This window comes from Chaetodon auriga, chromosome 21, assembly GCF_051107435.1.
Source record: "Chaetodon auriga isolate fChaAug3 chromosome 21, fChaAug3.hap1, whole genome shotgun sequence".
Lineage (NCBI taxonomy): Eukaryota > Metazoa > Chordata > Actinopteri > Chaetodontiformes > Chaetodontidae > Chaetodon > Chaetodon auriga.
The window spans coordinates 7,015,171-7,042,400 of record NC_135094.1 but is presented as its reverse complement, the minus strand read 5'-3'; the positions used below and the strand labels follow the sequence as shown (position 1 = coordinate 7,042,400).

Genomic DNA, 27,230 nt, shown 5'->3' with positions numbered 1-27,230 from the left:
TTTCAGTCTTTGAGTGCAAAAATCCCAACTGTTATGAGTCACCTGTTCCTCCATATCGTTGATGATCAGCAGGGAAGCAGACGCTGATTCGCAGGTTGCCTTCGCGTCATCAAAGCTGTGCAGGTCTTTGGAGAAGAAGTAGCACTTGTCTCTGTAGTTTAGCCACTCAAAAGGACATCCTGTAAAACATCACGCCATTTCATTTGATGATTAAAAAATAAATCTTCAAAAACATTCATTATAAAAATAATTGACATTTTTGGGAATATGCTTATTTGCTTTCTTGCCAATACGAGGCGAGAAACAGTAGCCGGTTAGCTTAGCTTAGCATGAAGATGAGCTATGGTAAGAATACTTTGTCTTTGTCAGCCAGAAGCTAGTTGTTTTCTCCTGTTTGCTGTTTTCATGCTAAGCTAACCAGCTGCTAGCTATGCCTTCAAACTCGCAGATGTCGATCTTCTCATCTAACTCTCAGCAAGAAAACAAATAAGTTCAAATGTTCTTTTAAGATGTCATTCAATGTGAGTAATACATTAGTATTTTTCTGGAGTGATAAAACAAAGCAGTAAATTTGTACACACTGGATCTGGTGATGTACACTGATGTTATCTGATTCAGTCCATTACTTCAGCATCTCATGATATGATTGTAGTAAAGTGTTGAAATGTGAAACTGCGACAGAAACTTCATGAGTGAGGTCGTACCTGGGGCCCATAGTGTCGGGGCTACTGCCTCATCCTGCAGAGACACAGGGCCAAAAGGAATGACGGGACTCCTGATTGGCATTCCTGGTTGTCCCTGTGGTCCTGCTGGCCCTGGAGGCCCCACTGGTCCTGGCAGTCCCCTTGGCCCCTGCTCCCCAGCTGGTCCCATTGAGCCTCTGATACCTGGTGGGCCCTGTGCCCCCTGAGGACCAGGCTGTCCATCTCTTCCAGGCAGACCGGCAGTACCTGGCTCTCCTTTAGCTCCAGGAGGTCCGGCCCTTCCTCCTGACCCTCGTGAACCCTTGGACCCAGGGCTGCCCGGTGCGCCTGGCAGGCCTTTTAACCCTGGCAGACCTGGTGGTCCCGGGAAACCCTGCTCTCCTCTAGCTCCTCGTATCCCTGGAGAACCCTTTTCTCCTTTCTCTCCCTTCTGGCCAGGCTGACCAGATGGTCCCTGAGGTCCTTTGTCCCCTCTTGGCCCTCTGGGACCAGGGGGACCTGAAAAATAAGACATACTGTAAGATAATGAAACAAACATTTTGGGGAAAGGGCTGAGGATTGATACCACTGTCGCCTCTGTAGGATCAATGTGAAGCTACAGCCAGTAGCAGTTAGCTTAGCTTAATATCTGTCACAAAACCCCAAGGAAAAACACAACTTTTGTTTTGTAGACTTTGGTTTTTGTGTGGATTGAACAAAGAAGACATAGCATGTTAATGCTGGTAGATCGATTTTGTTATCTTTAGACAGAGCCAGGCTAGCTGTTCCCCCTTCTCCAGTCTTTGTGCTAAGCTAAGCTAACCAGCTGCTGGTTATTGCTTCATATTTACTGTGGTATCAATCTTCTTATCGATCTCTTTTTATTATCTATCAATTTCATTAGTACAATGCACACTGTGGCCCTCACCCTTTAAAATAGTGAAGTTGGTTATTAGTTGTGAGTGCTTGGTGTCCACCAGCTTCATCTCCTCCATGACAATAGAGAGGTTGGTGACTTCCTTGTCCAAACGTGATGCCAGCTCTTCTTGCTGGGACCTCAGGCTGGTTGCATCTGTCCTCACATCTGTCATGCTGCTGTTGAGGTTTAGCAAGAAGTCTGAGTGGCGGCCGATGGTCTCGGAACAAGTGCGCAGCTCATTCAGGTTGAGGTTGATGGCGCCCAGGAGCTGTGTGGTGAAGCTGATGTTGCCGGTCACGCGGTCCATGCTCTGCTCTGACTCATCCAGACGCACCTCCAGTCGGTCGAACTTGGTGGATGTGAGGTTACTGAAGTCCCTCTGCTGGTCCAAAATCTCCCTCAGGGTCTGGTCGTGAGCGTCAGCCAGGCTGCTGGTGTTCTGGAGCTCGCTTGCTATAAAAGTGAGCTGTGATCCCACCTCTTCCAGGCTGTCATTGTTGGCCTTTGCAAGAACTGAGGCATTGCTGGCCATGACCTGCAGGATTTCCACCTTGCTACGAAGCCACTCAGCGTCAGAGCGGGTCTGTCTGGCCGTCTGCTCGAGGCTCTGAAAGTCATTGCGCATTTTCTGGATGGCCTGGCTGGTGTCATCCACTGAGCGCTGCAGAACGGCGATGAGGCCTCTCTGCTGGGCCTGGGTGAAGTTGAGGCTGCTGATGCTGAGCAGCGCCTGGTCCTGAAGTTTCACCTGCTGCTGGAGTTCTCTCTGCAGCCTGGCTGTGTCGTCCTGCAGACCCCCAATGATGCTGCCATAAGACTGCAGGGTGCCATTTACAGAGTGCAGGGTGGCTGTGTTGCTATCCAGCAGTCCCTGAATGGAGCCCTGGTTGCTCTGGATGTCTGAGCCAATGTTCTCCAGCTGACTCAGCTTAGCTTGATCGCTGTGGATGCGTTCCTCCACCGCAGACAGCTGCCTCTGGAGATTCCAGATGTTGTTCTTAAAAGCCTGAATCTCTGTGGTGGTGTTCTCCGACTTCGCCCCTGCTTGATCATCTGAAGACAGAGATTTGCACAATAAGTCACAAAAATGTCTCAGACTGTCGCTTTAGCTTTTAGTCCAGCTCATACCCAGATACGTGAAACTTACCTAGCTTTTTCAGATCAGTCTCAACAGCTATTATCTTTCCTCCATAGTTTGCAATTCCTTCAGACACACTGTCAACTCTTTGCACCACTGGAAGAAAAACAGGACAGGTAGGACAAAGGTTAGTGTCATAGTCTCATCACAGGCTCCATGTTTTATTAAGATATAACAGACCTGCATCGCCTGCAACCACAGACATCATATATAAAAGGGATCAGCGCAGAAGCCAATGAAATTCACGGACAGACACTATAAGAGATGTGTCTACATATCTTGTAGGCATGTAATAATGGTGGACTCGATTAATGTAATCTCTTGGGTTAGGCCAGATTTAGAGTGTGACAGAGGCAGGGAGATGTGGAAAAAGCGGAATTTGGAGTTGGAGCGCAATTAAATGGAGGGTGAGAGGGAGGACGAAACATTGATTCAGCAAAGATGGAGTGGGTGGCCAATGACAGAAACCACAGTTGGAGGTGCATGGGAAGACACTGGCGAGGGCCCTTGGGGACAGGAAGTGACCTGGGGGGGGGGTTCAGTAAACATGCGGATCAAAGAGACAGACGCTATGGCAGGGAGCCTCTTCACGCCCCCACAGGCGACACCGGTGTTCATTTCCTCTGGAATGTGTCTGGGATTCCAGGGAATCAGCCCACTTCTACCACCAGCCTCGCCAGGGGGACACATCCTCTAACTGGGAACTGCATGGGCTCCTCTGCTGGGAAGCTGCATCCCAGCTGTTTGCTCCGACAGTTAAGACAACAGTTCAGTCACAAGGCGTTCACCTCCAGAGGTCAAATCACCAGAAAGACAAGATGAGCTGCTTTAAATCCATCCATCCCTCCGAATGGGGACACAGGTAAAGCCTTTTATTTATGGCCCAATTAACTCTGATAGTGGCCTTAATTTTATAGTATAATACTTAAACACCAGTTTATATCCTGTGTATATTAAACTTAAAGCAAAACATTCAAATTTTGGAGAATATGCCTGGTTTTTCGCTGAGAGTTTGATGATATAATATGTCTTATGTCTGTCTTTTAAGTATGAAACCACCACCAGCCTCTGCCTAGCTTAGCATAAAGACTGGAAACAGCTAGCCTTGCTCTATAGCAACGTGACAAAATTGGCCTGCTAGCACCTCTAAAGCTCACTAAAAAACCAAAGTGAAAAAATCCAAATGGTTTTATGGCTTTCTTGACTATTTTCTGGGAGCAGTGCTGAAATGTGTGTTTGCCACGCTAGCTGTTCAAAACTGTTTCCAGTCTTTGTGCTAAGCTAAGCTAACTGTCTTCTGTTTGGTGAATATAAAGCTTGAGGCAGATTGATCTCTCTGTAAGAAAGCAATTAAGTACAAGTCTCAAAATGTCAAACAATTCCTTTGAATAAAAAATAAAATAAAACTTAATAAAGACCTACACTAAAGAATAAAGACTTCAAAGGCAAAAGAAAATTATTCTTTAGTTTCCAGACTGCGAATAAAGAAGACCTTTTATGCCTGTTATGGAAAAATAGTCTCTGAGTTACCTCTGAGTAATTGACACTGAAATGTTTGGGAAACTTCAAATTGGAAAATGAATGTTTAACCAATATGGTCAAAGCTGTTTCTTGTTTCCTTTCTTCACCCTATTAGCTGTCCTAGAAACATACCTAATGTTGTCTCATGGAACAAATAAACACATTTGAAACCATATGAACCTATAAAATTATCCAGGATTGCCACATTACTTTTACGTATGGGAGAAAATGGTCAGTTGGACAGGACGTGTTGCACACACTAGGCTACATGGGACACATTTCCAGACACAGAAGGTACACTTCAGCATTGCAGAGCCCAAAAAAACCACTTTGACTTCAAGCCCAAGGGCCTGGACCATATGCTCCACCTATGGCACATTGTTTCTTTCATCAACACTTACACATACACTCGCCTGCAAACTGAAACTAACACAAGCACTCCCACATGCAGACATTTCTGGACCTTTTCCATACATTCTGTCCATGTCCTGGCATCCAGAGAGACTCATTGCATCATACTGGAGCTAAATTAACCATAAAACACACATGCAAAGAAGTTGCAACAGGGCTGCTGAGGAGAGCGTTACTTTGGCAAAGACCTTCTTGGTCCAAACGTTGTAAAAATGAGCTGTTTTGTACCCAAGTTGAACTCCTTCCAGCTCTTGTGTGGGTGGTTCTTAAAACTGTCCGGGTTGTCTTGTAAAATTCAACTTTCTTATACAGTACATTTAAAGTCAGGAATAGTAAAAATAGTTATGAAGTTAGTGCAGAGTAAACTCCATGCTTTGGGTCTTTTATAACTTCTCGGAGCCGCGGGGCAAGAATCTCAAAACTCACTGTAACGTACAGCTGCTGGGAGAAACATGAAAAACATCTGAGGGCAAACTGATGCTTCAAGTGGACGTGGATCTAAACATAAATCTAAGGCCTTCATGTAATGTTTTTACAGAAATATTACATGCTTGATTACTAAAATCATGCTTTACTCACTGAATGTTGTGCTAAATGTCCTCCTGATCAACTGGAAAAAGTCAGTAACTCTATATCCTCAACAACTAATTGACATTAAGGCATTTTCCTTTGCCTCACTTTCTAAATTTCTGTCATTTCTTCCCCCAACTTTTATAGTTTGAAAGTTGATTTGCCCACTTAAATCTCTGTAAGAAGTCCTCTGACTGTCCAGCTGCAACAATCCAGATGAGAGGAGAGCAGCTGATCAACATGTTGATAAGTTGATTCAGGTTGCCTTTAATTATAACCTGTGCTCACATCCGTTACAGTAAGCTTTACGGGCAGAAGCAGTGAGTGAATACTGGACTTTGTTGCCCTGGATTTTGCCTGTCAGACTACAAAAAGGCTACTGGTGGCGAATGTATCTGCAGCCTGCAGGCAGCGCTCAGGACCAGACACCACCTACAAACTGCTCTGCACATTTTTCAGGTATTTTAAGCTCAACCAAATACAAAATCCTAACTGTCATTAAACGGTGTTACAATACAACAACAACCCACGACACACAACAAGTATGTCGCTCAGTGAGGTTTGTTTACGTCTTGTTTTACTGTAACAGAAGGTTTAGCTGTGGCAGTGACAGTAGCACAAGTAGAGGAGAGTCAGAAAGTCAGAATTGACTCAGCGATCCTCTATCTAAAGTTTGCTTACATTGGCTGACATTAATGCTACTGGTCATACCAGACAAAGTAAGGCTGTAGCAGGAAAATCCCCGAGTTTACTGAACTGAGAAAGGATGCATTTTATTGCTCATGAATCCGACTTTTTATTTTGAGATGAGGACTGTTATTTCGTCTTTCAAATTTTACACAGCTCACTTTAAATCAGCAATTATTTTCAACCTTGATTTTCTATCTATGACACTGAATTGAGGATGTTTCTCTTATTTCTTCTGAAGCTTTTTAAATGCATGGCTCCATGGATCCAGACACTGATGGATATTCGTCAGGCTCCTCTTTGTAATACCGCTGAACTCTGCAGGATGTTCAGCTTCTATGATACCTTTTGTGCACATTCAAAACCAGTTGGAGGTGAAATGCACAGATTATGTCCTCTTTCAGTCACTTTTCATACCCTCTTTGAGGAAAATTAATGGGATTGAAATCCTCCAGAGTCCAGAGAATTACCTCATATTGCCTTTGGTCGTGTCAATCAAGACAACAGGCCGTGGGAGAGATGACAGCAGGCCACTGAAACCCTGCCAAACTTAAACTGCATCAAACAAAGGAGACACATAGAGGACGTTTCTGTGGGTCACTGACGGAGGACAGAGAGAAGCACACATGTTAAGTGCATAGAGCACTCTCGGTCTCACTACATAACCATCTGGAGCTGGGAGTGTGTTTAGGCCGAGCTGTGGTTCCCTTGACAGAGCTGCTTCGGTGCCAGTAAAAACCCAATTTCAGTGGGTTCTGCTGGAGTTGCACCGAGTTCACTCGCTGCTCATCTGGGATCAATTAGACCCGCATGAAAACATGCACCATGGAACAAGTAGGGCCGACTGAGCTCAGCGAGTTAGGGGACATCGTTGTTAATGTACACAGATAACCCCTGAACATGTTAACTTCATGCCATTTTCACAGGCTGAAAATAAGGGGGACATATACAGCTGCATATGGAACTGTTTAGCACAATTATGGCAGTAACATTCAGAGTTCAAGTCACTGAAAGACGGCGAGACCGTTTCCCGACCTGGAAAAAAATGTAAAAAAGCCAACCAGGAAGTTCAGCTCCACAACGGCTGAAGACCCTCCCCGGAGGTGTGAGCTTTGGGGTGTTGGTAAAATAAACTGAGAGAAGGCTGCGGGGTGGAGACAGAGGGGCTGAAGCAGGGAGAGAGGGGTCGAAACTCAAGTGTTCAGCCAAATGACAAAGAGACACGCTGTATTTTCTGCCTGCAACTGTCGACAGTGAGGTCTATGGAAATTAATGGGGATGTTGTGGAAAGAGAAGATAAATGTACTTTTTCAATGCCCTGCACACTGAAACCGTAATTCCACTGGACTACAGCATTGTGTTGAGGCAGCAGGAGAAACCTCAGAGACAGATACCTCAAACCTGGACAAATCATGCCAAAACTATGCGTCAGTTTGGGAAATACACTCATTCACCTTCTTGCAGAGAGCTATCGATACACTCTGGTGTCTGCAGGCTAAATATGAAGCTACAGTCCGCAGACAGTTAGCTTAGCTTAGCACAAACACTGGAAACAGGGGGAAACAGCTAGTCTGACTTTGTACCAACACCTCTAAAGCTATCTAATTAGCATGTTATATATCTTGTTTAATCTGTATAAAAAACTGTGTTAAATGACTAGTTGTGGTTTCGTTGGGGGATTATGAGCTGCACTACTTGTTGGCCAGGCTTGGTGATGTAATGTGTTAATTATTGAGTTTTAGAGGTGCTGGAAGGTGAAATTTGTTACTCTCAGACAGAGCCAGGCGAGCTGATTCCCTCTGCTTTCAGTATTTGTGCTAAGCTAAGCTAACCAACTGCTGGCTGTAGCTTCTCAGTACATGAGAGTGGCACCTTTTTCCTGTAACTCTCAAAACCGACTCTTATTCTGTACGAACGAGTGACTTCTGAGAGAAAAATTGCTGATTTTTTTTTTTAGGTGTGGCGTCGCTCTCCTCATATTTTCCATTACCGATCTATTGCCTTTAAATAATGACAAAGAAACACTGCCAAAGAACATTCATGTCATGCTTGGACGTGCAGAAAGCCACTCTGGTGACTAAGAACTCCATGAGGTCTCAGTGTACTCGCACACTCATCAAACAGAAACGCTCGTATTTCTCTGCAGCACTAACGAGAAATCAAATTATATGTTTGGACGCCGGCTCTCTCGGTACAGCGTAAGCAAATCATTTTAACGTTTTAGGAAACAAATTGCATCAGTGAAGCGATGTTTAGAAATGTTTGTCATCCCGAGCCCCTGTAATTGTAGCCATCGGATCACAGTGAGGGAACAGTGGAGCTCACTGGGCTGAAAGGAGCTTCGTCTTACCTTTATATCCCAGCACAGCGACAGCGATGGTGAGGAGAGTACACAGCACATAGAGCAGAGCTATGGAGGTCTTCAGCGCCCATTCATTCTTACACTTGGTGCACTGGGTGCCCTCCTGGATCCCTGTGTCAAAAGAATGAAGAGGACCACATGATTCAATACATTCTGCTGCCTACTGCACATTTTCTGGAGCAGCGAGGTCTAAAAAGGACATGTGGGTAGAATTTGGTGTTAGCTGGGGACTCTCCATGTCCAGGAGTCCCACATCTGGACAAACAGCCCTGGAGTCCACATTAAAGAGTCCAGCAGTTCCCTTAGGGCCCGGGTGGTGAAGGGGCAGGGGACACAAAAACAATCCCCCCCACTGACTTGTTTACACTCAGCGACATGCTTATTTTCCTGAACTCAGGCTTCACTCAGCAAACTTCCTCTTTGTCAGTCGCCGTCTCTCTCGTGCGCACAAAGATTCCTTCCCAGAGAGGCACAAACAGATTTCATGAGTTTTGCACAAGGGGCGATGAAAGTTAATCACGTGTAACGCACTTTAAACGCTGCCTCCCCCTGAATCTGCACCTTAAACTTCTCTTGGTGCAGAGTCGGTTGACTTTGGAGGCAAACTAAAAAGCTGGTGGGGACACTGGTGGAATATTCCTTTCTGAGGATATCTTTCATGACAGATGAGTGGCGAGATCCAGTGCTGACGGGAACACAGCTGCGTTTCATTTTCAATTCAGGAAGTGTGTGTGTGTGCGTGTGTGTGTGTGTGTGCGTGTGTGTGGAAAGGTTGGGGGGTGCAGTAGTGTGTGGGGCTCTGCTTTTTCATGCACCTGGAACTAAACTTCAGATTCGTGATATGAAAGAAGGACATGGCAACACAAAGAGTGCAACACATGACCATCGCCATCTGAAAGCCAGTCGATCACATGACCATTATTAATCAATCTGTGAGGTGCGGGGAGTGTGTAGCGCCAAATATTTCCCCACATCTAGTTCAAATGCATTAGATGAGGTAATACTTCAATGAATTAAAAACGCAGCGCCGATTGGCTCGTCGCGGTCTCAATGGGACTTTAGATGCCAAAGTTAACAACTTGACTCTTTCTTATGGGTGTGAAGGGATCGTTAATGACCACCGAGTGTTAAACGCCGAGTCCAGCTGGAGGGGAGGCCAACCTGAGAGAACATGAGATTTACCGTAAAGAGCGAGGGCAAGTGCTGCGAGTTTAAAAGGGTTTTAAATGTAATACTTCCAGAGTTTTGATTCTCTGCCAATGACACCTCACAGGCCAAAACACAGACCTACTTTACTTCATCCGCCTGAAGGTGCACTCTGTGTTTCCAAAAGTGCTGTATACTATCATCAAACTCCCATACAGCTCACTGCATACATTGGCTGACGGAGGGGCTCTCTTTCTCCTCACTGCTCCACAGTGTTCTCCAGCTAGATGCTAACTTTCTCTTTCTTTGGTGCGGCTGAACAGGTAGAGCTTTCCCCTCTGAGAACAGCTGCATGCTGCTGTTAGAAAACACAGTCATGACAGCCATCAGAAAGAAGCGGCACAGTAAGTTGTGGGTCTTTTTTAACTAATTGGGTCCCCAAAAAGATGCTCAGAAGAGTTGAGGGCAACAGATTCCCTGTGGGTTTGTCACTGTGAGTAGCTCCTTTCAAGTCATTTGAGAGTTAAAGTTACTTGTTTTTTTAAAGGTTTTAATGTAATGCTTCTTTTGACTGTTTGCCAGCACCGATGACACCACCAGCTCTGCGGCCAAATCACAGCCCTGCTTTACTTTTTCACTTAAAGCTTCACTGAAAAATCTGTAAATAAATCTCGAACATGTGTTCCAAAGAATGGCAAAGTAAAGGCCTGCATATTTCATCAAACTGTTTCAAAGCATGACATCTTTAAATAAACAAAATCAACTACTCGTGACGCTTGTTGATTTCTTGCCAAAATGTTCACATCTTCAAAGCAAGCGGGACGTTATGTGGGGAAAAAAATGTTTTAACAGGGGACGGAAGAAAGACGTATGATGGGGATTAAGAAAAGGACAAGAAACTGGGGAATCTGGAGGAAAATGGATCGCTGTTTTCTGCTTACATATTGTACCACCCACCTGAAAATGACATCAGCTTTTAGAGCCTGAAACATGGCTGACGCTCAGGCCCAAATCACGTAAAGAGCCTCGAATGGCTCCTTAAAATGTATTAACAAGTGTATATGCCTGAAAGACATTTGTCTTTTAAAAGCACAGCTCCAGCTCTGGGTGTGGAGCGAGTTAGTTCACAAAGTGGCTTCCAAACACAGCTGTGGATGAAACATCAGGAGTTACCAAAGTCTTCCCTCGCCACCGGTTCAACTGTAAGCACAGAAGTGCACTCTGGGAATACGGCCACGATAAATGATTGCATTTCGGAATCATTCAGAACTGCTGACATGTTTGAAGTGTCAGCTCATGCATGCTTCCACAATAAAGCAAACATATCAGTTCATCAGTTCACAGTAATCAAAGTGCTGCTGCCCAAATTTGCTGTTCCAATCCAAACACGCTGACAGTGTTTACAAATCTGCTGTGCTGAAATGATACCAAAACACTTTGTAAGGGTATAAACTATTACACAGGCAGAAGGCTTTTCCATTTCAGCGCTGCATTTGACTGATGAACTTCAGATGCTCAGTGGATAAGTGGAGAGTTTTAGGTTGGCTGTCAAATATGGAGGACACCTGGCATAACACAAGACACATGGCCGACAACACAACAGCAAAGGCGAGATTTCAGTTTTGCAGCTCCTCTGCGAGCTCACGGAGAGAGCAGACGTGAGACGGAGCAGCTGTAATCTTTTCAACCCCTGAGTGTGGACACACCAGTGGGCTGTCTAAGGCTCCATCGGGGGCTGTGACCTGCTTGCTGTTCATTTCCCAGTGGGTCACTTCCTGGATGAGCGGGACAAATAAGGAGACAGATGATGGACTGGACTGCTGACTGAGGCTTTAGGAAAACATTTGTGTTTTCTTCATTTGCACCAATCAGTGGTGTACTGGAGAAGTGGACATACCCTTAATTTGTAAGTCTGAAAAGATCAAGATCAAGTAGTTTGCTTCATCTTTCTTATTCATTTCATTAAGTACATATCCCAAAGGCCATTTATCATGTTGTTATTTGAGGGAAACCAATGGGGCAGGTAGGCCACATTTTTTTCTAGGATGGCCAAGGCCTCTGATTGTTACTTTTGATTGATACTCTGCCTCTGATTGGCTTAACCTGGTACTCTTATCACAATCCTAACCAATCACTCATGCTTTACCAACTCAAACACTGAAGCCAACGAGTAGTAGCCAGTCAGGCAGAGCAAGGTGAGTTATGCCTTTGCCATCCTGGAAAAAAACACACTACTGAATGATGCACATCATGGGGAATTTGCTTGTGGGTCTACTCACTGCTGACTGAAAAATAAGTTATATACGCTGCATAGAACATGAATCTGATCAACCATTCGATATCAGCTTTCAATACCTAAAAATACTGGAAATGTTTTGGTTAATACCAAAAGTACTGATGGTCAATAACTAGCCTTAGTTAACCTTGATTCTGCTCACTGTCAGTCACCACTTACCTACACAGATAGGGGAGTGAAGGTTTACACTGGGCTAAATTTGGTCGAAAAGTGACTGTTCAGGTTACTTATAACTGTTCTTTCTACAGTATTTAAATGACTACATTTCAAGGTCAAGCAAGTCCTAATTACACCTTAAAAAGGTAATCACTGAAATCGGTTAAAAGGATGGTTATATGTAAATAGAGACACCTATACAGTTCACTTTTGCAGCCAGACTTAGCCCAGTTTGAACTTAGACGCCTAGGTGTCTTTCAAACTGCAAATTACCAAAACCATGCTTACATGGGATGTGGCACACGTCACATTCATGTCCTCTGACTCAAGCAGTTTTTGTTAGCATGAACAGAAAGTAATTTCAAGATAGATTTGGACATATTTTGCATTTCAAAATGATAAACAAAAAAATAGGCCGACCTCACCAGAAAAACGGTCGTCTGTACGAGTAAAGTACTGCAGGTATTGCAGGCTTGATGCATCAAGGAGAAGCTGAGGAGCAACACAATGTCCACAAGTGAAACAGGGCAGTGCCACACCAAATTCTGAAGATGTCCTTTCTAATGGAGTGTATTATTACCCTCAATGTCACATGTTTTCCTTTCTACTCCTTGAACTATTCCCTATTATGGATATTCTAAACCTACCTTCTACATTTGTGGTACTCTATTGGATAGTCAAAACCAAACAACAGCCCCTACTGTACTTACGTATGCCCTGACCTCCAACCCTCTAACTGAGGACATTTTGACCTAATCCCTTATTAAAATGTGACCTCGAGCAATCCTCCTAGAATTGGTCTGGTCTATGTCTCTACAGTTTATCTATAAGACCTTGGCTACCTCCGTAGTAAGAACAGGGGGGAGAGATTTCCTATCTGCTGTCTGCTAGAATGGTCTCTAAATATTATGTCAATGTGTCTCTGTCTGAGGTCTCTGTGTTGTCCAACCTTGAGACCTTTGGGCGCCTAACTGTACAGAAGGCCTGTGATAGAAAATTCCCTCACAGTGACCTCTAGTGGCCATAGGAATTACGAGGGAAGCTAACAAGGAAGTCAGATTCCGTATAAAGAGCAAGGAAGTCCACATATGGAGGAAAGTGGGGTGAATGAACAGGCCAAAGAAACAAACAGAGGACATTCTGCTGTTCATGTCCTGTGTGACACCAGACGTTGACCTATTTTGACTTACATAACGTACTGAATTTACATAGAAACCCAAACCATGATGTTTCCAGAAAACTAACCCAATAGATTTGGTGCCTAAACCAAAGCAAATGACGACTGTTTCGCAACGTTAACCACATGACGATGAAGGTCCGGTCGTCAGTGGTACTCTCTAATGGTCAAATATGTCGTTTTGGGAGTCACTGGCAATCAGCCTATTCAGTCGTTTAGGTATGAGGACATGTTGAAAAATATAAACCATACTGTCGACAAAGAGAACCAAATAGGTTTTGACTCTAAACTAAAGTTAGAAAACCAAACATCATCATGAAGCACCACAGAGACAACAGGAAATGGCGTCGCTCCACATTCCCTGACTGTCTGAGAGTCAGGACAAACGTCTTTCACACAATCTCAAATATCTGTCACACAAACAGAGCCCAGATGCACAAATCCTAACACATGGATAGAATATCTTGAGGTCGTATCACGAAGTTTGGCTGCATGCAGAGTTACGTGTGCCTGCTGATACAATGAAAAAAAGCTTCTGGAGTGACAGAAATCTTAATGAATGTTCAAAATTAGGAAGCAGAGAACGTGAAGCAGGCTGTGGAAAAACATACGTGGACACTGACCTCCTTGTTCACAGTTTCACATCGGGGACTCGGTTTCCTTTAGTTGCTGCTCGTCATTAAATCAGACACTGATTCGTCATCTTTCCCCCTCGCCTGCACAGTCAGAGGCAGTCGGATCTGACCGACCACAACCGCAAAAACAACCATCGTCCAGGATGCTCAGACCACAAGCTGACAACAACACTTTTACTGCTCAAAGCAAAACAAGAATGATGCTCCGAAGACAAAGAGCCTTCCCAAAACAAGAACAACCAGTGGGCTTTTAAATGTGAATGGATTCCCTGTCATTGTGTGCTTTGGCTGGATAAAGCCGCCCATTGTTCAAGCAAAACATTGAAAAAACATCCGGACAGTGTCCACCTTAGATGCAATTAAGTGTCTCCAAGTCTATGTCTTTCACCAGCCTCATTTCCTGTAAGAAAGGATTACCCAAACATCATCTTTTTCATCTCAACATGGCCATTAACTTACCCTGACATGCCTTAATAATGTCCACAGCCAAGGACTGCTGATACATGGGCCTCGCTCATTAAAAGACAATGTTTATTTACTGTAAATAGCAGAAGGGACGCTATAGTAACGGATGAGAACACAAAGCTGTGAGCTGAGGTCACACAAACTGTGATTTGGATCCCTGCCTTGCCTAACACACACTCAACCCCTTTCCAGGAACCAGAGTGCAGATTACTCCAAGAGGGCAATCAGTGAATTATACCTGGCACCAAAGACAAAGAGAGGAGTTCAAGACAAACTACAGCGGTGGAAGAAGTCCTCAAAGCCTTGACTGAAAGTGTATCAGCACGGGATGGTAAGTCATGTATTTTAAGTTAAACAGTACTCAAGCTAAAATATTAAAAAGACTCTCTGTGAAGAAGGAGAGGTGAGCTCTTTGTGTCCACTTTCCACTATTTCAGGGCAGTTAAATGAAAGAGAGACAGAAAAAGGAAAGCAACTAGGACATAAGACAGAAGGGAAGGCAGATAAAATGAGAGAAAAACCCTGGAAAAGGAGACAGAAATGAGCACAGAAGGATCAAAGAGGGACAGAGAGAAGAAACAAAGGAAGAAAAAAGAGACAGAAAGAACAAGTCGTCCAAACGAAATGACAAAATATGTCCATGCCGTCCAGGATGACACATACGAGCGCTTTCTGATATTATGCCATGATCGACATCATCGCTGTTTCAAAATTAAATCCATTTTATGATGTGACAACCCTACGGTTAAGGTTTGGTTACAGTCAGGCACAAAACATCATGATTTAGGTTAAAATGAGTGCTCAGTTAAGGTCAGGGAAAGACCTTGCTTTGGGATACAATTACTACTTGGCTTCATCGTCACGCTTACAATAATATGTGGTTATGGTTAGAGAATGACCCGGTCACAATTATAAAAGAAACTAACACTGACTCTCAGCATAGAAACAGGAAACAAACAAGTCTCCTGCGTTAAAATCTGACATTTCATCCAACCACCTCGACCCTTGTGACTTCATAATTACTGAAGCTACTGGAGGACTTTGTCCCCTGAACATACAAAAAAAATAAAGCCTTGTTCTATCTTTTACATGTTTATAGAAATGTTTTCAAACCTATAAAATCATAAAATGCACATAAGGAGTGATAACATGTACAAAACAAACACAAGTTGACTTAAGAATGGGCGATATGGCCAAAATCTTCAAGATATATGTAATTTTATATCGTGGTAACGATATATATCACGATACAGTAATTTCATTCAGCAAATTCATTTAAGAAATGGTTAGATCCATTTCAAAATCCAGACCACATCCACGACACAGAAGTTCGTAACAAGCTCTTCTGTCTCATCGTGGGTCGGTTGAGATGCCTCCTGCTCTGTGTTTACACTTACCGCCACCTGTTGCTCTCATGTCAAGTGAGAACGTAGTCAGCTGTCCTGCTGCCCAAATTTAATTACCTTCTCAAGATTATGCGAGACTCCAGCCCTGATTTGCTACGTAGCCGACTCCCAATATACGGCAAAGACACCCAGGGATAGCTCTAGCTATGGAAACGGTATTGCCAAATCTCTACGCATTTCTAGCATCGTACCACCCAACACTAGGTTGAATCCTCTTAATACCCTCAATAATGTGTCACAGAGTTAAGGCAAGTCAGTTTCAGGGTTCATGAACTCACAGTTTTGAGATACAAGATTGCTACGTGACAACACTTAAATTGATATCATTTGAAATCTAAAATCTGAACATGCAAAGCCACTAGTAACAACAAATGCCAAATAAAACAAGTATAAAGTCCTTAAAGCCACTGTTTGCTGCTTTAAAATGTCCTGACATCCACACCCCCTAGTGGTGGTACCTGAAAAGCTCTGTGGGAGACAGTAACACATGTTCACCAGCAGCTTGTGGATTCAACCCAGCGACACTGAGATTGATGGAAGTGACACAAACTGCTCCAGTTGTCACCAGAACTGTCATTTTTCTGCAAACAAAAGCAACGCTACATCCCATAATAATTCCACACGTAGTCACGTAAGCCAGGTTGTTGACTAAACGCATCTTTACCCCCTCTGACATCATTACATCACAAAGACGGTGGGCGGCTGTTATCCAACAACATCATCTCTGCTGATTGTGAAACATGCTTTTTGTCGCTGAATGCCAAAGCTGTCGTTTGTTTCTTATTGTTTTTTTTTTGGTTTTTTGACATTGCAGTTGTCTTTCATGCCATCTGTCCTTCATTACTCAAACTGAAATGAGAAGTTTTACAAGATCTCTGATACACTGTCAGCGAAGCCAAGATGTTTTAGAGTCAGGAGGGAGATGATGGCTCAATGAATGAGTCATACGCTGCTCAGCTTTCTCAATGGCACGGCGAGGTGGCCTGCACTGAATCATGGTCTGCCACGGTGTGTGTGCACAAGAATGTGTGTGTGTGTGTGTGTGAACGAGTGAGCTGGTGCATGACTTTCACTGTTGGTGGACATAAATCAGTGACTTTCAGACACTTCTAACCTCTGCTTGATTGTAAAGAATAAGCCTTTGGGGTATTCTCACACTTAAAATGCTTCGATCTGTGATGTTTGATGCGTTCCAGGTGAAGTTCTGTGATGTTTTAATTTACCTCCTCGGTGTGTCTGCTTTTCCCCAGCTTATCTTGGCAACATCTATCTTAGTTTTTACGGCGAAATTTCCTAGAAGGCATCAGAAGTTAAGTTAGTTAGCTGCAACGAAGGAGATCAAAGTGATTTTCCAGCAAATAGATTTTATCTCTTTACACAAGCCCGATTCCAAAAAAAGCTGGAAATAAAATGCGATTAGTTGCAAACAAGCTGTGTTTACTGACAGTGGTTTTACAAAGTGTTCCTGAGCTTATGATGACAGTGGTGAACCTCGCTCCATCCACGCTTGTGAACGACTGAGCCTTTCCTTTCATACCCAATCATGATACTCTCACCTGTTACCAGTGAACCTGTTTACCTGTGGAATGTTCCAAACAGGTGTGTTTGGAGCCTTTTTAGTTGCTCCTGTCCCAACTTGTTTGAAACATGTTGCTGCATCAGATTTAGAATAAGCAGATATTTACAATAATCAATGAAGCTGATGAGGTGAGACATTAAATTTATTGTTTCTGCTGTTTTCAGTTGACTATATGTCAAAAAAGATTAGCAAGTTATCACATTCTGTTTTATTTATGTTTAAGACCGCGTCCCAAACAGACATGGAAGTGATCATGACATCACTAGCAGCTCTTGTAACAGTATTTTTGGTTGGATAGTCCTCCAAAGGAACATGCAAAGAGAGGTGCTGTGCAGACATGCTGAACATGATCCACAGCCAATGCATGAAGCTCTCTCACAGCGGAGGTCCTGGCTGCATGGTTACCCCATCCAATAACTCTTTAACAGCTTGGAGAATATGCTCCGTCCTACAGCATAACCACAGCGCACGTTGAGGCTGTACCTGCCAATGACGCAATCAGAGGAAGTGCAGAAAGAGGGCCAAAGGGTTCTGAGTTCATGGGATGGCTCTGGGGGCCTGCAGGAAACCGACACCATCCAGGCTCCGTGTGTGGCCTGATTTAGTCTCTTTTATTACATGCAATGGAAACCATACGCCTCCATCACATGAGAGCGGTGGGCACGATGCTCACGGTTGGTTATAAGTGAACAAAGAAGGGTGAGAGGAGACGTGAAGACAGGCAGGACGAGGCCATCGCTCAGTTGCAAAATGGTTGACTTTGGAGAAAAAAAACAAAATGTGAGAAAATATGAGGGAGAGTGGGGAAGCAAAATGATTTCAAGATTTGAGAGGTGGAGAGAAAGCAGTGACGGATGGACTTTGAAAGCCAGTAACCCCTGTCACATCGCCCACAGCGAGCCAAGAACCTCTCAGGGACTGTGACATGGGCCAGGTCGTCCACGTTTAAGTGGGAACAAGAGAAGAAAAGTGGTGCTTTCTGACAGGATATCTCTGAGTTTTGTACCCCGGCCAACGAAAGGCATTGTCAAATTGTGAGGCAACCAGCATTGCAGCATCCAGCAGCTCTCCCAGGCTCCAACTGTCTGCCGCCTCGCTGTGGGGGAGCGACGCAGAACTTTGTTTTCCACATTAAGATTTTCTAATTCATGTGTCAGATCGCCTTTGATCCGGTGACAGGTTTATGGGGCGGCATTAGACACATATTAAAGAGGAAAGAGGCAAGAAGTAGAAAATGAGAGTTTCTGTTAAAACACAGCATTTTGTCTCACTGAGTGCTTTAACATGCTGAAAATCTCTGCTTTTGAGCGGTGCAACACTTATTTTATGCCTCTGGAAAAGTGTCACAGGAAATGTTTAAAGCTGCATTAAGTGATTTTTTTGGGACCACTTGGGGCAGCTGAAAAACGCTGACATTATCGCATTATGAAGACTTTGCTGTGAATATATAACAGCTGCTCATTTGCACTTCCAGCAGACATGGAGCATTCATTTAGAGCCATGCTCAATATTTAGCTTTTACCTTTATGTTTCAGCTCTGTTTTTGGTCTCCACCATCTGGTGAGCCAAAAATTTTGCAGCGAAATGCTTGACTATGTTGACCAGCTAGTTGCTAACTTTGTCTGCCTGCTGCTTGGTGCTGGAGATGCGGTGTGTTTATCAGAGGTTTTTCATAAAAAACAGCTCGCTGCTTTTGCTCCAAGTGCGACTGGTAAGAGTGGAGAGGAGGCCAGAAAAACCAAAACAACACTAAAAGACGCTATGAACGCTATGAACCATCTCCCAATAATCACATAATAGCTGTGGATGGAAACAAGCATTTGTTCACATATTTTTTTTGGTTGATTTTCTCAAAATTCTGTGAAAATTTGTTTTCTTGAACAGAAGGAATCCCGAGTCGCCCTCCAGCTTGCAAACCACTCTGGTCACACACAGAGAGCCGACCAAGCTGCCCACTCCTCAACCCACCATAATGACATCTCACCAACTGATAGTAAAGGTAGAGAAATAAACACTTCCAAAATGGTTCTCAGATGAGCTGCGGTCAGACAGGCAGGCGGGCTGCAGCAGCATCCACGGACTCTCCCGGCCTGCAGCCCTGCCCCCTCCCACGAGCCCGGAGGCCCCCGCTCGGCTCTGCACAGACTCAGCGCTCGCTGCAGTTACACAAACAGGTCGTCTTTCCACAAAACTACATCAACAATGGAGCGGAGAGCGGGAATGGACTCACTCAGCTCGGGGATTTGGGGCCCACAGAGCGACTTGGGTTTTAGTTACAAACCAAAACATCGGAGTTTAAGCACCCTAAACGTTGCAGCTCTCTCGTCAGTGAGTGTGTTTCTTTTTGTCTGTGTGTGTGTGTGTGTGTGTGTGTGTGGCCCGCTGGTTAATGACCATCACATTAGCATCCAGAATTTGATAGCCTGCCTACGCTCAACTTTGAAGGAAATACAACACCATCAGCAAAAAGAAGCAGTGAGTTCAAAGAGAGAGGTCCGGAGAGCAGGACAAGAAAAACAAAAGAAACACTTTATCCAATGAAAAACAGGTTCAAAGGCTGTTTGTCTAAAGTCAGCTGCCATTCAGCTGTGAGAAATGATCACAAACTGCAGCGCTTCACAACATAACCATACGGTATTTGAATCTTCTTCCCTTTCATAATAAAATTGCAACACAAGAAAATCTGAGAATCTGTAATTCTCTTCCCGTCAGCATTTTCAGGGATCCAGAACCATCCTGCAGAGCCGATCTGGATCCGAGTTTCTGTCTCTGAAACCGCATCTGATCGCCGTCTACCCTCCCAGGTCAGGTCTCCAGGTGGTTGCCTCAAGTGCCAGTCAAAACGTGAAAACCACTGTTGAGACCCCCGCTGCCGACGGAGTTCTGGCACGTACTTCAAAGACAAACAAACGTCTAAATGTCACCAGTCGGAGAAAGCCAGAAGTAAATAACATCACTTTTTCCCTCTGATGAGCAGCTGAGATAATAAACCACAAAAAAGTATTTGAGGGATTAAAATCCACCTCTTTCTGCCTCGTCTGCACAGCGTCCACAACGTTTTATCTGTCTGCTGGTTCACCATAAAGTTTATTTCTCTTAGACAGTACAGATCCATAAACACTGCAGTACATATATCAGAATTAGTCTTTGGATCTCCAAGGTAATTTTAGTTTATCGTGTGTCTTGTTAAAGAAGTGTGCTCTCAGCTGCGGTTGCACTCATTTTCAGGATTATAGCTGCTAAATCGACACAAATGCGACTGGCCGTGTTATCGCTGGTGGGGTGAAGTGAATACCCATCAAAATCTGATGAGCAGTGTTTGAAATATCGCTTGTCAGATGGATGAATGAACAAAAAGTCTGCAGCAGAACGATCTTATCTTGACAAAGACTTGACTTTCCTCAAACATCTACAGCTAAAAATATCCAGTTGTTGTAATGTCAGGTCGAATTTCAGCCTCGGTCGACTGTCGCGCTCCATGTCCGACTGAAACAGCGTCTGAAATGTAAATGTGCTGAACTGCACTTCCTGCTCTGCTGAGGTGCTGCCAGATAAAACCAGGAAGGCTTAAAAGAACAGCGCAGATTTTCGGGATACTTGACGGAAAGCCGGTTGGGAGAAGTCTCTATGGGACGCTTCTTTTCAGAGCACGACCGCACCAGCCGAGCTCGTCACCAGGTCGACCACACGCGTCACCGGCTCTGCCAAGCGGACGGAGGACACCCGAGCACCTCTGCTTTGAACGTCTTCCTCCTCCAGCACATCGACGCTGGACTGACAGTTTCTCTCCTCCACTCGACCCGGCGGTTTCTGGTCTGGCGTTGCTTGTGGGTAAAGTCGGTATAACATTATGGCCGTCATGGAGGGAGCCGCTCTGTGATTTCAGGATTGCTTGTAATAAGACGCTCTATCATTTGACAGTGGCTTCGAGAGAACATGGAGGGCTGTAAAATGTGAATACGGCTGTGGTCTGTGTGTTGTCAGGTGGTTAGACTGCCTCAAAGGGGCTGAGAATCAGTTAAATTACACGAGGTGAGCCTTCAGAAAACATAAATGGTCAAAAAGTGGATGTCACATGCAGTTTGTGGTTATGTAATCTTGTAGTTGACCATATTTTGAGCTTTACAGGTGATATTCTTTCATAAAGTGTCAGTGAAGCAGCATTTAATGCTGTAAATGTTAAGCAGAGATGGGTGTTTTGAACAAAATCTGCATTTGCTAAGAAGGTGGAAACTTCGGGATGGAAACAAGAAGTTACGATCACTTGGAGGATTTGCTCAGGACAATAATTCATATTCAAGAGTGAGAGCAAACCACAAATTATTAAATTATACACTTTTCCTCCAAAGTCAGCAAGACAAAATACAAAAAAGGAGCAGGTCTGAGGGTCGCTGGGATGCTCTCTGAGGTGGGTATAACAATGGAAATGCCTTCTCCTCTGCGGCATCCAGGGTGCTGGAGGTGCTTCTGGGTGGCCCGCCACGTCTGCGGTCGGATGCGGGGGCGTGGTTTGTCAGGCTGAATGACAACGAGCCATCTTCTCCCCGCCGCCGGTCAGGAAGAAGAGGACGTTTTTCTGCCAAGATATGCTCAGACAGACGCGCTCCAGACATGAGGGTGGCACGCTCTCCTACCTCAGAGTAGCCTGCAGTCAAGACGAAGCGTCAGGACGCAGGAGGAGCCGTCTGACATCTGGGCAGTGAATCGCACGGAGGCGATACCACTCACTGAAAGCAGTAATCAACACCAGACAATGGCTTTAAATTACTCCACTGTTTGTTTAGGGCAATTTGGAAGAAGTGCTGGGAGGAGAAACTCTCTAAACGATGGAAGAACTGAATCTGTGCTGCACTGTGATTACTGTATTACTCCAACAGCAAGATCTGATTACCCGGACCAATTTGTAATTAAACTGCTGTGTGTTCAAGACCTTTTCAGCAACGTGTGCAGAGACGGGTAACAGGAATCTGTGAAAGCGCTCATGCATCGTCCCGTATTAACTTACAGGATTACAGGATTTACTTTAACAATTCGACAGTGAAAATGAGAAACAACAGCGGCAGGATTTTACATCTGAGGAAATCTGTCCTTAAAGAAAGTTCCATGCAAACACAAACTGGTGAATGAGATGAGTTATTCGTCTCTGTAGAAAGACATCTTGGCCTGGACTCAAGAGTGCTGCCATTCCATTCATACCACAAGAAAAAGAGTCCTAATCCTACAGTATATACAGCACACATATCTGTGTCTGTCTCAGTCGTCCACAAAGGTCATAGTATATCTACGAACGCTCAGTCAAAGGTGTCTTCCATGATTTACTGTGAGCAAGTCCAGCTGCCTTTACCTCGTAAATCCTACAACATAACAGTGATAATAACTTTGCCTTTTTATAAATCGATATTGTCTGATCCATAACTTGAACAGTGGAAACAGTGAAGATGTAGATTTGGAGTTTTTATGGTCCAGAGGTTCGTCCATTTTCATTTAAGGTTTACCACCATTGTTTTTAACCTTTTCACGCTCTGCCTCTTCAGGGACCGTAAACATTTTCTCTCCTTGACATTTTTCTTACTAGCAGTAAAACAAACCAAACTCCAATAAAACTGCTGTATATTTATGGAGTGATGTGTATAGTTTGCTTATTGTGTCTCACACAGTCTCTTTGCTCTTTCTATGATGTCCTGCTACTGTCTGTCTGCACAAAAAACTTGCTATTTTTGGCAAATCACTGGTTCCTTAACAGCTCCACCATCCATGGGAGGCTGCAGGCAGTGGACATATGGAGTCACTGAACACAGACTACAGTGAATGTGATCCGCATCAGGACAAACTCTGCATGTTCAGAGCCGCTCAAACTCAAAGTGGAGCAGCTAGACTCCATCAGGTGTGTGATCCCTGGAAGAACAACAGAAATATAGTGCATCTTAGTCCTTTTTAATCTGTCAATTAACCGTATGCATGCATGACAAGCATTGTGCAGAGCTGTGCGAGGTGCCAGAGAATGAGTGTAGTGAACTCCCTCTGTCTGCAGTCTTAGCCACACATGGAAAATGTGATAGTCATTATGCATCTGACAGAGTTTTGGAGCCGAACACTGTTCCTCTCCGCTTCAACTCCCTTTTGCAAACCAGGAAGCTGTAGGTTGATCTTGGCAAGAGTCACAGTCATTTTTTCCCCCCTTTCATTAACATTTTGGGCTGTGAACAACAGATTCAGGGGGTTTTATTACTTGTACTAAAAGAAGAGAAATTAGAATCCCCACGTTCGCTGTTAAAGTGCGCCTGTGTGAGCTGCTGCCGGAGGTGCTGGACAACTCTCAGCGTTCGCGGACACGAGAGACTCGCATGCAGAAAACTTAGCAGTTTGTACTACAAAAGTGTGATGTTGTGAGGCTGAACACACACACACACACACACACACACACACACACACACTGGAGGGAATACAAGTGTAAGATCTAATGCTCAAGCACGTTCCCTGCAGAACAAAGAGCTGCCAGATTGAACACAAGCAAGAACACAAGGAGGCACTGAAGGAACGCAGGTGTCTTGAAGCGGCGTCTCTCTGCCCTGCTATTCTTTATTTAATCACCAAATCAATGACTCACACGCCTTGTCTGAACACCCCCTTAAAGGCACTTAAATAGAGGCCATACTGAGCTCCAGAAACCCTCCCTGACATCTGCATGTGGGTCACGTCAAGGACACCGGGGGTTATTATGGTGTGTGAGAGCTGGGGGGGGGGGCAGTGATGGGGTTTGCTGCTTTTCTTCACTCTTAAAGGTGAGTCAGAAAAGTCACTGACACTCGGATGATCACAGGCCAGATTGAAAATAGCAGCTAACTACCAGCACATGTGTTGTTCTGGCAAAAACATCACCGATTGACGCCTGCTCTTCGCATCCAGCGCCCGGAGTCACGTTACTGCTGTTTTATTCAGCCTAATGAAGGCGAGAAAAAGAGGGAGGGGTTTGGAAAGTTTGGACAAAAGTTTACGGGATCTGTCCGAACCGACTTTGATGTTAAAGCCATCAATTGTGCTGTTTCTATACCTGCTGTCCAACTGTCCAATGTTGAAAGACATGTTCAGAGCGTTTACTGAAGGTGTCAGTCCACTGACTTCACGTGTCACACTGAATTAACAGCCCATGAGTAAAGCAGTTGGATCAAGTCCTGGAGGAGTTTTCTGGGAAAGTTCCTCAAATGGTATCGTTCAGATATCGACATTAACAGACAGGAGGTGTAATGAAAGATCCTATCAAGATGCATTGTGGGAAGTGTGGGGTCCAAGGGTTTTGGATCTTGACCCATATTAGGGATTTAAGTCAGAATATCTCAGCCATTTCTGCTTCAATGGTTCATCAACGGCCACTCACTCGCTTTTCATCCTCTCAAATCCAGATTCTAAGATCTTAAGAGAGTTCATATTCTGCAATAATCACAAAAGCTAATGGAAGAATCCCATTGGCTTTCTGTTGAGGGAACCCAGACGCTAACTTCCAGGTTAGCTGTGTGATTTACAGCAATGCATCAGATTGGATTCACGGATAAATAAAAATAATATTAGTCATATTTATCATATCAGGATGCATCATCTCCTTTTACACGACACAAAACTTACAAGAACAAACAGAAAACGTGTGAAAAAAAGAGATTCACGCAGTAAAGGATGATATTTTTACTTTCAGACTTTTGTGTAAAACTGACACACTTCAGTACAAGTAGCTCCATACTTGAAGACAGCCTGTGTGTAAATGTGTTTAGCCACTTTCCACCACTGCTTCTGTCCTCCTGGACCGTACCACTGTGAAGCTCCTCTGTGATCTGCTGCCATTATCCTGTTTGGCCTCTCTTCACGTTCAGACAGTTCTGTGGGCTTCCAGGTTGGAAGAGCTGAATTATAACCGAGAAGCGTCTCAATGCCTGACAGCGGGAGTAATCAAGTCTGAAAACTGCAGCGCTAAACTAAGGCTTTTAACGACATGTGTGAGTGTCATAGATGCCCTGAAGGTGTGTGTAAACAGTTCCAGCTGGATCTTACACTGTTACCTCATTTTCTTTATCTACCACCATCACACACACTCAAAAACCCTCATCTCCTCACAAAGAGCTCCTCTCATGCTCCTCCAAAGCCATCCATCCACTTCCTGCTCTTCTCTTGGAACCAGCTGCGTCGCCTCCACCTTCTCCCACTTCCTTTTCACTCCCCTCCCATCTCCTGGGATAAATGCCCTCTGGCCCGGCGCCCCCTGCTCCTCTAGCTCATTCAGCATCTTGGGTGTTATCTCTCCTCCTGTCCTGTCCGCTGGTGTGAGATTCTCCCAAAACCAGATACCAGGAAATCCCTCATTCCAGGTCTGTACATCATCTTTTTGTTTACACCGCAGAGGCTTCAGGTTTAACAGCCTGCTGCGAAAGTCTATGGGAGAACTTTCCTCCCCTGTACGGAGAAAATACGACTTAAGCCTCAAATGACAAACTGAGAGATGGAGCTGGTTTCTATAACCCAGTGGCTGACGTCTGACTCATTTATAGTCTCTGCCTACATTTTTCTTTCTCATCCACACAAACACTTCATTTGTCTCTTTCTCCTCTTGTCACCACATTAACGTCTCAATTTGTCTTAAATGTGCTTTGGGATGTTTTCAGGGCTCCCCACTGCTGTGGGTATGAATATCTATAAGACAAATCACTCATTAAATAAGACGTGTGCCCAGGCTATGGCACTTGAAATATTAAAAACATCGAAAAGACAAGCTAATGGAAGACAGACATTTTGACTGTCACATCATCATCAGAGCCAAACAGAGCAGAAGCACACGGTTGGGTTTATATTGAAGGGCATCATTAGTCAATAAGCAGCAGGTGTGGGGCAGCAAACCACAAATGATCAAGAACAGGTGTTGAAGAGGCGTGACACCTTTGATAGAGGGGAAAAAATGTGTAATAAAACTAAAACATGTGTGCTCGAAAATGAATTTATGGCCTTGAAATCAATTTAAATCACTAAAGAGCTATCTTTACTTTGCATGTGGAGGAATGGTGGATATTTATGTTGATACAGCTTTCAAAATCAGTGATTTCACCGTAAAGATTATGAGTAAAACACAAAACCTCAGCAGCCAGTTTTCACTTCCTGATTTTTACCAGACAAGCCCTGTGTTTTACTGCTGTCTGCACCATTTTAGCAGGTGACTTTGGTAAGTGTTTTCCCATCCCTGTCTGCTCCCTACAGCAGGTGTTTAACCCGCTGCATGCTCAGGTCAGGTACCTCTGTGCCTGGAGCTTCTACAAGAGCTCATTTCAACAGAGGAAGTCACTGTGAAACACTGAAATGAAGCTGCAATAGCTGATTTTTTTGGCCACTTGGGGGCAGCAGAAACAATCTATACACACAACACTGACATACTGTCACCCTTTAAGTTGGTATGGTAACATGTGAGCAAACAGCTGCTGATACAGAGCAACATTAGCGTCCATGTGAGTCATGTTTGGCTCCACTTGATGAATCTAAGTCCATTATTCGCTCTCTTCAGCTCTGTTTTGGTCTCCACCACCTCTGGAGGGAAAGTATACGCTGTAGCTCCTTTGCTGACAATTGCTCCTCTATGAACGCTGTAAGATGCTTTCTTTGGGTTTTGGTTTTGGTTCTTTGATTGTATCAGTTCTTATGGAAAAATGCAGTTTAGGTAACTGGAAATAAGAATTGCAGACTTGATGGACTATGAGAGAAAATGAAAACATAAGAAGCAAAAAGAGAAGCACAAACAGATCAAGACAAATACATTTCTGCTCACACAGAAGACATGCTGACTGCGAAATCTTAAAGCCAAAACAACATTTTTGACGGTGGTAAGGCAGACATTTAAGAAGGCTTTGTACACTTCACAAAACTATTAAGTGATCAAAACCTGCCACGCAATATTCAGAAAGAACTAAGAGGCAAAATCTGAGAAAACCACAACACAACACTGTAAAGAAAAGGCCAAGAAACCACAGCAAAGTGTACGAAAATCCCCATCAAACGTTCTGACAAACACACTGCAACGTACCACATGACAGCGTGTATTAAACGTGTCA

At 44.2% G+C, this 27,230-nt stretch overlaps 1 protein-coding gene across 1 annotated transcript in view; it reads right to left on the bottom strand.

The window, feature by feature from the left end:
- Nucleotides 1-27,230, bottom strand: part of LOC143339707 (collectin-12-like) — a 35,923-nt gene that overhangs the window by 2,002 nt on the left and 6,691 nt on the right. Inside the window, exons 3-7 of the mRNA XM_076761102.1 lie at nt 8,280-8,402; nt 2,750-2,836; nt 1,612-2,655; nt 705-1,202; nt 43-179 (exon numbers count right to left, since the gene is read on the bottom strand). Coding sequence (XP_076617217.1) covers nt 43-179; nt 705-1,202; nt 1,612-2,655; nt 2,750-2,836; nt 8,280-8,402 — 1,889 coding nt within the window. The remainder of the gene's footprint in view (nt 1-42; nt 180-704; nt 1,203-1,611; nt 2,656-2,749; nt 2,837-8,279; nt 8,403-27,230) is intronic.